General features: G+C 40.2%; 1 protein-coding gene across 1 annotated transcript; it reads left to right on the top strand.

Annotated features, from left to right (window-relative positions):
- The first annotated feature begins 5,528 nt into the window (after positions 1 to 5,528).
- Positions 5,529 to 13,770, top strand: LOC130387960 (multidrug resistance-associated protein 1-like). The gene is made up of 4 exons (XM_056597252.1): positions 5,529 to 5,603; positions 5,712 to 5,888; positions 7,608 to 7,736; positions 13,765 to 13,770. The coding sequence occupies exons 1-4, from the start codon at positions 5,598 to 5,600 to the stop codon at positions 13,768 to 13,770; spliced, it is 318 nt and encodes a 105-aa protein (XP_056453227.1). The 5' UTR covers positions 5,529 to 5,597.
- Positions 13,771 to 15,017: the final 1,247 nt, after the last annotated feature.

The following is a 15,017-nucleotide window of genomic DNA, read 5'->3' as shown; positions in this document are numbered from 1 at the left end:
AACAAATCGCTGCAACACTTTGCCGCGACTCAACCCCCGGACTTCAGCGGGGAGAAGCAGGTCTCCGTATGCGGCATCGAGCTCATCCAATAACGCCTTGAATAACCGGTACTGAAGCGCTTTTGCTCTGATCGAAGTTTATCAGTTTGACCACCATTGTCATTACATGGGAAAAGTCCAAGACTTTCCCAACCAAGGCCTGTTGATGGATAACAGTGATTATCCATGAATGCAGGAAATTTGGGGTCATTACGGCCATTACATATACTTTTTGAACTCCTGGTAAATGGCCTCCAGAGAGTGAGAGAGATGTGCTTGCAAAACTTATTATGAAAAAATAATATAGGATATTGTGTATTTTTTATTTTTTATTTTTTGGGATCTACATGGAAAGCCTCAAAGATTGACCAGTCGATCGCGATCGACGGGTTGGCGACCAATGGCCTACATCCTGACTTGCAGGGCCTGGACAAGCTTACACTGCATATACAGACCTACTTTATGGCCATTCCACCAGCCATTGCAATTTGAACCATTGTTGTTATTCTGATATTGAGACAAATCATGATCACTCTCATATAGCGTCCATTTTTGGTGAGTCTCAATGTCTACTTCAAATGCAGTTAGAAATATGGGACAGTTGCTTAATTTTGTTTATATGCTACAGGCCGAAAGACTAAATTTATATGTAACTTACTTGCTCCACTGACTAAGACAATGGATGGTATGACCTATGCTTGCTTTCTTTAAAACACAAATAATGCTGTAGTCGAATAATATCTGCAAATAAATAATAAACAAAAAGTCTCTTTGAAATTAAATATAAACTACATATTTAAACATCCATGTCAGTATTTACCTTTTGAACTAAGGGAATCAAAGGCTACAGGCTCTACTGATTAACTATATTACAAAATAATATTTTCAGTTCTAGATTTCTTTTAGACCCAAGTAGAAACAATAATATAATAAAAATGAAATAATGGTTATATTAACTAAAAAGTAATAAAGTTTCGATGTTTATTATCCTCTACATTTAAATAACTGTGATGTTAATATTTGTGGCCCTTCTTTGGACCTTGGGCGAAGTCTGGCCACATTTGTTATTCATTTATTCGACTATATGTATTTTTCGAACTTAGCATGGACTGCAAGGTGCATTCCATTTTCCATGAAAGCAATACTGGGTGCCCGTGTAATCACATGTCAGTCATGGTCTAGTCACAAATATGTGCAAAACAACCGTGAGCACAAGTTCTCATGGTTGTTGTGCTTACTTTAGAATAATATAAGTAAAGTATTTTGCAGTAAAACAACTCTTAAGAGTATAATTTATCCAAAAAGTTACTCAAGGAAATGTGTCAGAGTAATTGTCACTAGTTACTATCACCTCTGCACCTAGCAAGCGATTTAACATGGGTAACAGTTAGATTAGATTAGATTAGGCTTTATTGATCCTTTTGGGATGACTCCCTCAAGGAAATTGATTGTCCAGTAGCTCACAGAAGAAACACAACACAATATTAAATTATATACAATATAAGATAAACAATACACTCTTAGATAACTATAAAAAGTAAAACCAAAAGTAAACAGTAAACAATAATTATAATAATAATAATATAAATAATAAACTCTTAACTAACTAACTATAAAAAGTAAACAAAAACAGTAAACAGTAAACAATAAACTCTTAGCTAATATAGAAAGTAGATAATAATAATAGAAGTAAAACAGGATTCAAGTAAACTAAAATAAGATAAATGTAGAGAACTGTATAGAGGATTAATTTAAATAAATAAATATATGTATGTAAATAAATAAATAAATGTAAACATAAATAAACATGTATATATACATATACACATGCACACACATATACATATACACACATACATATATATATACATATACATAAACATATACATATATATACATACACATACATATACACATACGACATTGTGGATTAATATCATATAATATAGTGGATAAATAAAATGAAATGACGGTGAGCAAGGGGTGGCTGACAGTTAAATTAAATAAATTAGCAGTTCAAATTAAGCAGTGGAATAGGTTATATATCTCCTCTTTACTCTATTACTTCTATACTATTTCCTCCTACTTCCCTCCGAGTGAGGAGTTGTATAGTGTGATGGCATGAGGGACAAAGGAGTTCTTGAGTCTGTTGGTCTTTACTTTGGGAAGGAGCAGCCTTCCACTGAACAGGCTCCTCTGGTTGCTGATGACGGTGTGCAAGGGGTGGCTGGCATTATCAATAATGTCCAGCAGTTTGTCCAGTGTCCTCCTCTCTGCCACCGTCACCAGTGGGTCCAGCTTCCCAATATAAGACGACCCTGATTATAAGACGACCCCCTGTTTTTCAACACAAACATTAAGAAAAAAAGATTTGCAGACCAGATTTGCAGAACAAAGAACTTTTTATTTTAAAATAACAATATTAAAAACACAGTGAATTAAACACTTGTTATATTAATGACAATAATAATAATGCCAGTAAAGGCCACGGCACTTTCAAGGCAAAATATGTACAGTATGATTCAAAATTAATGTCTAGCAATAATCAAGCAACAGTGTGAACATTTTTAAATAACAGAGAAAATACAGGCCACATATTTACCTAAACTTAACTAAAATTCGACAAACTTCGCCTCCGATGTCTCTCTATCCCTCACACACGTCCTCTGCCCCGCTGTGTTCGCTCTCGCTGTCATCGCTCCCCAGCTGCTCCGTTTCCACCGGCTCCTCCCAAAGCGCGTTTTCTCTGACGTATTCAAAAACTCTCCGGTCAACCTCACTGAAACGACCACTTTGAGGACCACGGTAGGATTTGCGCTGACTGTTGTCATCTTTGAGACGTTGTTTTGGTGCTCGCCATCTTCTTACGTTACACTCCGTGACCCCGAACTTCCTGGCAGCTTGGCAGTTGTTACTTGACTGCCTTATTGACGACCATTATTTTAAAATTGGCATCATAGCTCCTCCGCTGTTGTTGATTGACCTGACCCACTTTTGAGCCACTTGTCTCTAAATGGTCAGCCTGTCTTTAAACACCGGTAACAGTCTGGTTGTTAAGGACGCTGGACTACTCCTTCCCGGAGCCAATTTCTGGCGCCACCTGCGGCCGCGAATGTGTATTGACATTTAAAGGGAGAGGCGAAGAAGACGATCCGACTTTTTCGGACCTATTTCGAGGGGGAAAAAGGCCGTCCTATATTCGGACCAATACGGTACAACACGACAGCGATGTTTGCCACCTGGCTCCGCCTGCTCATGGTGCGTTCAAAGGCGGCTCGGAAAACGTGTTTCCACGTGTAAAAAATGAATTGAATGGTTATAATGGCTATAAAAAGTGCAGGGGACAGAGGGCACAGATACGGGAAGTGCGGGGGACAAGTCCCCCGCGTACCCCGCGTCTGCTACGCCCATGTTGGCGACGTTCTATACATTATCCCGCTTATTACACTACTTGCCAAAACGAAAAAATAACTTCACATGGTGTGTCTTATTATAATTTATTTGTTACCAGCATTCGTAGTGTTGATCGGCAGAGAAATAGTCTGCCAAAGACGTTGACGTTGCTTAGCAACCGAAGACGCTGGTGTTGAAAAGTTACCGGACTACTTGTGTGATACCAAAGACGTCATTAGAGGCAAAAAATCCTTTGTTTTCCTTGACAGCGGTCAATTATACTTAGTCGCCGGAAGTTGTGAAGAGCCCATGCAAGTGAACGGAGCGTTCCACGGCATTGAGAAGACCCGTGTAATAATCCATAATTATTCAACTCGATTTTTATTATTATTTTTTTTACAAGTGGTGGGTACAAAATGATTCTTGACGAAATCTGGTGGGGACGCTTCCCCGGCGTAATCGACGCCTATGCATGCCTTGAAATGTGTAAGAAAAGGGCCGGATTCTAAACACAAAACACTACAGTGTTTGGTTTGGACTAGTTAAAGAAAGGAGCTATAACGGATAATACCATGGACTGTAAGAATTGTAGGCCTACACACCCACCACCAATCTAACCAGATTTAACATATAATTACATAATACATAGTCGTTTCGCCTGTGATACACTCTGTACGTATCATGATTCATTTTGTCAGACCTTTCCTGTAGGTTATTGCGCAAAATGTACAATGTTGCTTAGGGATAGGCATTTGAAGAAATGTCCTCGAGTGATCATCCATAAAATTAACGTTATTATTCTATAGGCTATATAAAATATTCCTGTGATGCTTGAATGTTTGGAAAGATTTAAAATGACAATCTGTATTCCAATTCCAATAATACTTATCGGCCAACAATAATCAAATAAGGCAGTAAAAGTGGGCATAAAACTGTTGAGCTGTTTTTTTAAGAAAGAAAGAAAGAAAAAAAGGCAGACTTATAGACAATATGCGACCGGTGCTCGGAAAAGCCATAGGCTCGGATCAAAACGATGAGCGACACATTTTGAAACAAATTCATGAGCTATCGAAAATAAATACCTTAGTCAGAAAACATATATGAGGCTGAAAGTTTTGCTAAAATGTACATTTTGCCAAAATGTAACAACTCCAAAAGGCCCCAAGCGAGCGAGACGACACACACACAATAAAATAAAATAAACTGACTTGCATACGACGGTGACTGTCCCCATGACAATGTAGCCTACAGTAACTACAGTATTTGCAACATGCTCGGGGGTCACACGCAAAAGCAGAAAACACCCGCTCTGACGGGACCCAACACAACCTCCTTTTGATCGTTAAAAATATCACGTGATCGAGTAAATTCTTGACGACCAATGATCGATCATCGATTAAACATGCCCATCCCTAATGTTGCTACATGCGCACAAGGAATGCATGCAACTTCCGCTCCAAAAATTGGTCAAATAATATCATAATATATAACTGTATCAACGATATTATCAAAATCAATGTCCTGGCACAACAACGACCGCTAGTCCTGTTAATACCAGTAAAGTGCCCACTTCTAGTTATCTACCATAACATTAGCATAGCTTGCAGCTTAATGCTAGCTAACATCTACGATTCAGAGCTACATATGCTAATAACGCGGTAACTTACTTACTGGGCAAGTAGAGGCTTGTATATCAGAACCAAAAGTGGCACACAGCTAACCACACTGAAGTATTTGGACAACATGAGTTTGTGGTGCTGCTTGACGCTTGGATTTGCCTGCTTGGTTCCTAATGATACTGTGGTTGATTTGTTCTGAGCCGCTAGAATTTCATACATTGAAAAAACACTTGCAAAGGCTGCCCACATACTCTCGTTGCAGAATAAAGATAATATATATGGGGCAGAAAAGCCCCATATTAGGTGTTGAATATGCTTGGTTAACCAGGGTATTTCAAAAAAGTGAATGTATGATTTCATTACCATTTATAAAAAAATATATATTCTGACATCTTATGAATACATTAGGCCAACATTTCGGCCAAGTTATGATGCAGGCCATATAATTAGCTTTCAATGTTGCATGGTGGTTGAGATTGAAATCGGTTCGTTCACAACGATTAGAGGCCAGCCCGGGTAGGTGGAGTTCCACTGCCCTGGGATGTTATGAAGGTATGAAGAAATCGATGTTGCAAAGGCCAAGTGTTGAACTAAGCTTGATTGTCAATTAATTGAATTAATCTTGAAAACTAACGTCATTCCCTTATTTATTTTGGACAGGACTGGAATCGCACGTGGAATACGCCCAACCCAGACCTGACCCAGTGCTTCCAGAATAGTGCACTGGTATGGCTGCCTTGCCTTTACTTCTGGCTGTGTACCCCAGGCTACCTCATCTACCTCCACCGCCATGACCGGGGGTACATCTGCATGAGCAGCCTCAACAAGGCCAAAACCGTGAGTTAAGCATGCTATTGAAAACCATTTAAATTGGATGATGGTTTAACGCCCCAATTTAATCATTTAATAGGCAATTCACATATTTATATCAGTTTTTCGTCAAATCTATTTTTAAAAACACCAAGCGTAAAATAAATGCAGTTATTTAAATACATTTATGATAAACACAACTCGCTGATTACATCTACCAATGAACACACAACTCACGGTTTACATCTACCAATAAACACACAACTCGCTGATTACATCTACCAATAAGCTCCTGCGGGGGTTGAAACTGCGATTCCCTACCAATACTTTATATCTTTATGTCGAGCACTCTGAAGAATTCTACTCGTATATTGGACAGTTTGCCCGCCTGAACAGTAGGTGGCCATGTTCATCTGTTAAAAGCACTCAAGTATTTATTTTATGCACAAAACGATCACTTTTTGTCATCTCTAAATTCAGTAAGATGTTCGTTACCGAACCATCTCAAATTATGTCACTGTTAGGAAAAGTTAAGTCGACTACGTTTCAAAACGTTTTTTTCAGTCCTGTGTTTTACATTTATTAAACTCTGAAGAATGAAAAACTGTTGTCAGTACAGTACTGACTGAACCTATTATGGGAGGGAAATATACACACTCCTCTCATATCGAATCTATTATACCCTTTTATCAATCCACAAAGTTATGTAATCATTAAGTCATTAATGTAGAAAATAGTGTCACGACTTGACTCAGGGACAAGGACTCAGATGCGTGACATGACAAATAGTTCTTGAAATGCTTCACATTAGAATTGCAAGCTTGATTTTTGTTTTTATTTCTTTTGGAGTATCAAGTTTGTTTCACATGAGAATAAAATGATCATTGAGTTGAATTACTTTATTTGCACCAAGGGAGAATCTTTACAGCTCTCACAAGCGAATACATCAGTTTAATCAATCACATCCGGGTATGTTTGTCATAGAAACCATTGAGACTGTACAAGTTTTAGGACAAGGCGAAGGTAACAGCCTTTTTACGTTTCTCAATCGTCTTACTGCAACCTTAGTGGTAGACTACAATCATAGACCTATAATTATCACCATCTGTTACATCATTGCTCATTCATCTCGATAACGGCCGGCGCTACAAGCGATTTGTTTACTTGCAGCGCGAGACGTGAATATGAGTTATTTTGATAACGTGAAGGTGTGCAGCTGTATTCCTTTCACAGTTTAGTTTTGGATACCAACTTTCTGAGAAAGAGTGATGGATTTTTCTGTACGAATATGCATACCGTAACACCCCTTCTTGCTACCAATTATTAATACTGTTATTATACAATTATTATTTGTTCAATAATTATAAGAAATTAATAAAATATAATATATAATGTATTATATAATATATTTTATAGTAGTTGGAGGAGTTTCTTCTGAGCCTCTGTCAATTAAGTCTCCTTCTCTCAGCGATGCTAGAAAAAAAACAAAAAACTTGATAGTACCCACTCCAACTGGTCATTTTCCAAAATCAAATTTTATAGAAAATTCCTAACCTTGCAGTAAATTATATCTAATGGATTCCAAACACACACAATCTCGCACACTTTCGCAAAATCACATGTACATGCATGCTATTCTATGGACCAAGTCCAGATTTTTTTTTTTTCCACACATTTACTTCAATTTATTTTAAATGAGAAGTTGTCTTTTTTTTTTAATGATCTGTCCTTCCCCCATCTCTTTAGGCGGTTGGTTTTCTTCTATGGCTCATCTGTTGGGCAGATGTTTTATTTACTTTCTATGAGAAAAACCGGGTCAGTAATGGGCCTCCATCCGTCTACCTGGTCAGCCCTACTCTACTGGGCATCACTATGGTGAGGATTACCTTCTTTACAATTGTATACATGCATCCTGTTCATCTGTCAACATTTTCCACACTGACCAATATGTTTGTGTCCGCCGTTGTTACGGTTACTTGTAACAATAATTAACTGGCTGAGCAACCTTTTAACTTATTTTGAACACTGGGTCAGCCATTGATGATTGAGTGATTACAATTCTTTAGTGACACATGCACAACGGTAAGCATACGTTTATGCATGTGTACAGGACAGGTCAAAAGGATAAAACGAATTAGACCATGGGCTTATTTCCATTGTGGTCCCTTGATAGTGTAAGCATGTATATAGGTGTGTGTATGTGTTAAAGGTAATGTACAAGACAGTGCTGGAACAAAGTAAAATATGAGAGTCCAATCCCACAACCCACTTTAGTCTCTCAACCATTTCTTTAAAGCCGTTTTAAAATTGACAAGAGACTTCATACCAGCAGGTAACCCATTCCATAAAACTGCGGCTGAATCTTAAAAAGTGCCCTTTCCGATGCAACTTCTAAATCTGATCAACACAAGGGGGCGTATCTTGTATCCAGCGCAATTGACTTTCTACACCGACGCATGTGTCGTTGCTAGTTTGCAACTGGCGCGGAGCGTTCTTTTCCCTCCACAGGCACGCGTCGCTAAATTAGGGAATGATCTTGCGCCCCAAGGGGCGGTTCAGCGAAAGGAGGAGGCGTGTTCTGGCGCAAACGTTCCCTGGTGCTATTTTGCAGTTTCACAAAATAATTCCGCCACAAACCAGGAAATACCTGGTTTAAAGTCAGTGGCGCGTTGTTCAGATACTATTTTAAGGGCGCATGCATAATGTTGCTTGTGCACCTCGCGCATACACTTTGATTCTCTCATCTACCTAGCCACACATTCTTGGTAAATTATTTGGGAAAGAACAGCTGATACAGCGGTAATAAGTTGTACTTATAAATCAGTGCATCTGCAAACACTGTACAGCAAACACATATTTTCTTAACACAGACATCGTGTACAAGCCCATAACTTTTAGGATTGAAGTATTTGATCGTGAGAAAACATTGTTTACCGCGAGTGAGTGTTAAAAAGAATGATTGAATGCGGGCGCGCAATTGTGTATGTGTAAAATAATGAATGAATGCAGGCACGCGGGTGTGCGTCCATCTGTTTAAACTAGTGGTGGGCCGTTATCGGCGTTAACAGCTGCGTTAACGGCTGCGTTAACGGGAAACTTTATTGCGCGATAAAAAAAAATATCGCCGTTAATCTATTTTCAAACACTTCCTTGTTCGGACCCATCACGTGACTGAACTAACCAATCAGAAGCTAGAATTTAGACTGAGGTAAACGTGAGGGAATCAGAGAGGCAGATTCAACAGAATATCCTGACTGTGTAAAATATGTAAATATGTAATAATTGTGTAACATAAATATGTAAATGATTAACTGACTAAAAATTTTAAGTACATTTCTAGCAAATTAACTCCAATATAAATTATATTAATTTATTCGACAACTTTCAAATATTTAACTTCTAAACCTTACATTATTATGGATTATTACACGGCTCCTCTCAATGCTGTAGACTGCTCCATTCACTTGCATGGGCCTTCCCAACGTTCAGCTGTTAATTATTTTTGTTTATGCTCCGTTCACTTGCATGGGCACTTCACAACTTCTGTGAATTATATTTGATAATTCACCATTGCCCAGTATAATTGACCGCTGTCAAGGTAAACAAACAGATTTTTTGCCGTTTGCATTTTAATATAGATTAATCTAGATTAATTTTGGAATTAATCTAGATAAAAAAAAAAAATCTATGCCCACCACTAGTTTAAACACACGCAAACTAAACACGGAACGCATAATACAGTCCATGGCAATGTATATTAATGCATATTAGGAACACAAGTCAATAACGATAATGCATACAATACTGGTAAACAATGTTTATAATGTATTGTGCATATCATCAAATAGAACCACAGTTACCGCATATCCAACCTGGTCTCACAGGAATCCGTGAAATGACTACGGACGAATAACTCGAAATCCGTGGACACATCACGGAAACACGCCGATTTCTGTGATGTGGCCAAGGAATTCGCTCTAATGCAAGTTGATGACGCTGATGTTCCGTGGCTCACATACGGATCCCCGTTTCAACGAGCGAGTCGACCACGGGGGCTTAACTCGAAACCCGGGGTGGTCTCACTGAAACACTTAAATTGTCCTTGTTGTGTCCACGGAAGTTGCTCCAATGCAAGTAAATGACAATGATATTCCAACCCGGTATCACGCGATTGCGTGCTCATGCGCACGAACGTTAATCTATTGAAGCGTGTTCCAGAGTACGATAGTCCGACTTTTTGCGTGCCTCACAGAACGAAATGTAAACCAATGCTTTCTGAATGGGAGTGTTGTCAGACAATGAACGTGCTCCACAAAACGGTACGAGAGAGAGAGAAAGAGAGAGAGGGAGGGACAGAGAGAGAGAGAGAGAGCGAGAGAGAGGCTTCAGAAAGGGTGTGCGCAAGATAGTACAGTGCACCCTAGTTATGTTTATGCCAAAACCACAAATGCTATATGTATATATATATATATATTGCCTAATTATATATATTGCCTATATATATGTATAGGCTATATACAGTGGTCAAGTTGTAAAAAAAAGCCAGGGGGGATGGTGGATCCTGCTAGGGGGGGTCCGGGGCCCCCCCCCCCCCCCCCCCCCCCCCGAAGATTAAAAACAAAAATCCTAAAATGGTGACTTATATTTTGATATTGTTTAAGCACAAAGATAATTATTATATTCTATTACTGTAAAACAACATGCATGCTATGGATATATTACGTGTCAGATACTCCTGTCATTGATCTTGACCAAGGCACCTCAGAATTAGAGTTGGTCCCATGGCTACCACTCCTACATAGTTAGGGTAAATGCAGAGGACACATTTTCCCACTGGGTGCAAGTGCAACTTCATACTCATGATACCTATAAATCTACTGGGAATTCATCCAATAAACATTGTAAATGAACATGAATCCTCTCAAGGGAAGTCCAAACAAATATACCATTTACAAAATCTGAAAATACTACATACAATATCAAAACCTCACAAAACATTGTAAATGAACATGAATCCTCTCAAGTGAAGTCCATTCAAGTGCAAGAACATGGATTAAACAAATATACCATTTAAAAAATCTGAAAATACTACATACAATATGATATAATACAAATACAAATAAACTGACCAGTTTTGTTCAATGGCTACCTACCCCATTCTCCCCTACAGTATCTTATAGAAGCTTCCAGAGAGTTTCGTAATCATGTTTTTTAATGCAAACTTTCCGGGCTCTTGCTCTCAGATCATTAGCCAAGCAATGACTTTGAAGCCAAGACTTGACATAAACATCTGGTTTGAACAGTTGTAGCGGAGGGCCAACACACTTGATGAAAAGCAAGGCTGACATACTTTTCACCTCCAGCGTGTTTCTAGTTGTGGTTAAAATGTTCATCTGACTGAACCCACGCTCACACTCAGCTGTGGAGATGACCAGTGTGTTCACTGCTTGAAGGAGGGGTTTTAGCTCTTCTGGTGCTTGTGGTGTCATTTCACCAACAGATTTGAGTTTCACCATATCAATATATTCCCTCATTCCTCTCTGAATTTGTCTGCCATTATCAAGCTTGAAAAAGGAGCAGAGTTCCTGTATTTCCTTTTCGGCATAACGAACACCACACATCTGGCCAGTTTGATGGCTGCAGCACTTTGACATTGTTAAGAAAGCTCTGGTACTCTTCTTTGCTTCTCTGTTTTCCAGGCAGTGATCCCATTCTTGATTCAATTTTAGCAGCCAAAGCATGAAAGAAATCTTGGTGGTTTATTTCTCTGCTGTGTCTTAAATTATTTGTCAGTGGCACCCCTTTGAATAGCTTCAAACCCATTGCAGTCTGAGCCACTTCTGCCGCTGGTCCAGGCTGCTCTGCCATGGACTTCAACACACGGACCTGCCGACTGAGAGTTGCTACAGCCTTGGGGAGCGTCATGTTTCTGTCTTGAAGAGAGAGAGAGAATTCAGACAACTCTTCCAAAGCGTCATACATGATTCCAAGATTGTGCACAAAGGTGGCATTAGAAAGGCGATCTATTAAACCACTGAACATGCATCTCTCTGTTGAACTTCTTTTAGGATCAACTGAGGCATTAGAAAGGTGCTTGTGGATTGCAGGGTACTGCTGCCATACAGCCAGGGCCGTAGCACCAAATCCTGGGCCCCTATACTATAGCTACTGATGGGCCCCCCTGCGCCAGATTGTTGACGGGGACGGGGGGGGACGGGGGGTCCGGAGCGATTGTCGACGGGGGGGGGGGTCCGGGACGATTGTTGACGGGGGGGGGGGCGGAGCGATTGTTGACGGGGAGGGGGGGGGGGGAACGATTGTTGACGGGGGGGGGGGGGGGGGGTCATGGGCCCCCCCTCTGTCTTGGGCCCCCCCACAACTGTCCCCTTTGTCCCCGCAGTCCTACGGCCCTGCATACAGCTTTAATGGTCCTGTAACTGGATGCCACCCATCTAGTGCTGAGAATTCTCCCTATGTTCAGACACTGTAAAGCAAGTTCCTCACAACATTCAGTGAGCTCACGACGGTTTTTGGCCGATGCATGATAGAGACTGTACACTTTGTCAAAGAAAAACTGGAAGTCATTCATCCCTACAGTTTCTTCAACAGCATCTCCAACACTCAACTCAAGACGGTGGTTCATGCAGTGCCACACCATTACGTTTGGAAACTTTTCTACAATTTTGGTTGCAACACCTGCTTTACTTCCAAGCATTACAGAAGCTCCATCTGATGCAAAGCAAACAAAGCGTTCACTCAGAATAGCTTCAGAGAAGCCATGATGTGACAGGTTATTCATTAGAGCTTGATAAATTTCACCTGCATTGGTAGCAGAAAGCTCAACTAGATCCAAGAAGAATGTTAGGGGCTCTTCAATCATCCCTAGGCTCGCTCTAATATAAATTATCAATACTGATTTTTACTGTCAGTTGTAGCTTCATCTATCATAACAGAAAGTTTTGCTCCACTTTGAAGGACCTTTCCAACTACTCTCTTTCGCATTTCATTTGCTATGTGTTGGCTGATTGTTGCACAGGAATGGTCTGAATGTAAAGTTCTTCCCATGTCTAGTCCATTCAAGACTTGCAGATCAATATCGGACAGTAGATCTGTGAAAGGCCTTCCAGATTTTACCATCTTGTACACTGTACGAAATACCCTATCAGTAGTTAAGAAGTGATCCCTTTGCATTTCAGAAGTCAATGTTTCCAATGTCTTTTCTTTTGCTTTTTCCATGGTTTTCTCAGCTGCTTGGTGATAGTCTGACATTCTATGCTTGTGTATTTTCTTACGAAGAGACTGCAGCTGTGCTGCTCGGTTTGCACCACAGGCTGTAACTTTAACGTTGGACCACTCATCAGCAATATGCAACTGGCTGCTCCCACCTGTACTTGGCCCAACTACTTTCATTTTCTGGCAGGTTAGGCAGCCAAGTTTTTTGCTTTGACATATTAGCCATGGATAATACTTTTTTTTCTCCCTGAACTTGGTAGATGTCCAGCATTCAGGGATATCTTGCTCATCATCTCCCTGGTTATTTTGGTCAGAATCATCGACACTATCTTGCCCTGCTTCTGCCTCCTCCTCCGCCTCTCTTATTTTTTCTACCACAAAAACATCAAATCTGTGTTAAAGCCCCACTTATTATTATTATTATTATTATAGGATTAGCTACATTTCCCCCTCTTCGAAAAAGAAAAGTGTCTATTGTGAATTATCAAACCTGTTCCTTCTCCAGCTCTAGGCTCCTCTGCTTCTGCCTCCTCCTCCTCCTCCCTTCTTTTTTCTACCACAAAAACATAAAATCTATATTAAACCCCCCCTTGGTAGGATTAGCTACATTTCCCCCTCTTCGAAAAAGAAAAGTGTCTATTGTGAATTATCAAACCCGTTCCTTCTCCAGCTCTAGGCTCCTCTGCTCTCCTTCCTGCTTCCTCGCCATGATTATCCTGCTCTATATGAAGAAAACAACGGCATTATGGTTTTGTTAGAATGAGCAGACAGTGAAGTAGGCCTACTGTCAAGTTATGTTTTTTTTCATATAAAATAAGAGCGATGACATTCAACCACCAGATGCCGTGATCACACAATTCGGAGGCATGCATCACATTTACAGACATCCCAACCTGCAAAAATTCATTTCAGGGAGGTATTCCCCCCCAGGTCTACGTATTTCTGTTGTGGTCCCTAAAAGTTATAAAAGCAAAAATATGTAGATTACTTTTACTATTTATTATATGCTGCTACTACTATCCTGTTTATGTTAACTGCTTTTATTTGTATTCCATTGCAACTTTAAAATGTCTTTCTTTTTTGGGGGCACTCTCCCTGTGCCATGGTGCCCCTGTACACTGAACTGATTAATTCGTTTCGGGAGAAGAGATAAAAGCCCGCCCACACTGAAAATTGATTGGTTGATTTACCGAAACCGGCCAATCAGGATGCTCCTGAAGCACACACGCACACTGCCTCACACACGCACACTGCCTCACACACGCACAGTCTCTAGGTCCCTCTCCCTCTCTGTCGCGCGCGCTACACAGATGCGAACGCAGTTTGAAGAAATCAAATCTGACATTAACTTTATGAAGGTATGAAAAGTCTAACCTGACGTTGGCTACTAGCAGCTAGCTGCCTGGCGTAAGGCTAGTTAACAAGAAAAAAACCGTAAGCCTCCAAACTATATCTGTTTGAACTGTTAAATGTTACACAAAAAAAAAACTAGTTCCGATGCCAATATTTTAGGCTGTTGTTGTACGGGTTTTATAGAATATTGTAATAAAATTCAGGCGGTGATTTAAGTTTAGACATGACTAGCATGACAAGCGGCCCTGCGTTGCTAAGTAACGAACACCTTTACTGAGCGCAGAGCACAGTAAGCGCATTATCATAACATCCTTAACTGTGTTGTTATCGCCTCTGTCCAGAGATTACACCTTTGGTGACATATCATAAGTATTCTTGACTTACCTTCGGTGGTACTTTTTGTCCTCTTAAAGCCGAAGTAGTCCCTCAGATCAAGCTGTCCTTGTCGCTTATTGTTGACCAGCGGTCGAGGCTGGCCTGTGGAGACGTCGCACCATAGCCTCACGTCCGAGCCGTCAACCGCGACCTCCTCCAGGCGCAATCCCGTGTCCGAATCCCTCAGGGCCTGGA

This window comes from Gadus chalcogrammus, chromosome 8 (genome assembly GCF_026213295.1).
Source record: "Gadus chalcogrammus isolate NIFS_2021 chromosome 8, NIFS_Gcha_1.0, whole genome shotgun sequence".
In the NCBI taxonomy this organism is placed as follows: domain Eukaryota; kingdom Metazoa; phylum Chordata; class Actinopteri; order Gadiformes; family Gadidae; genus Gadus; species Gadus chalcogrammus.
This window is presented reverse-complemented; position numbering and strand designations above follow the sequence as displayed.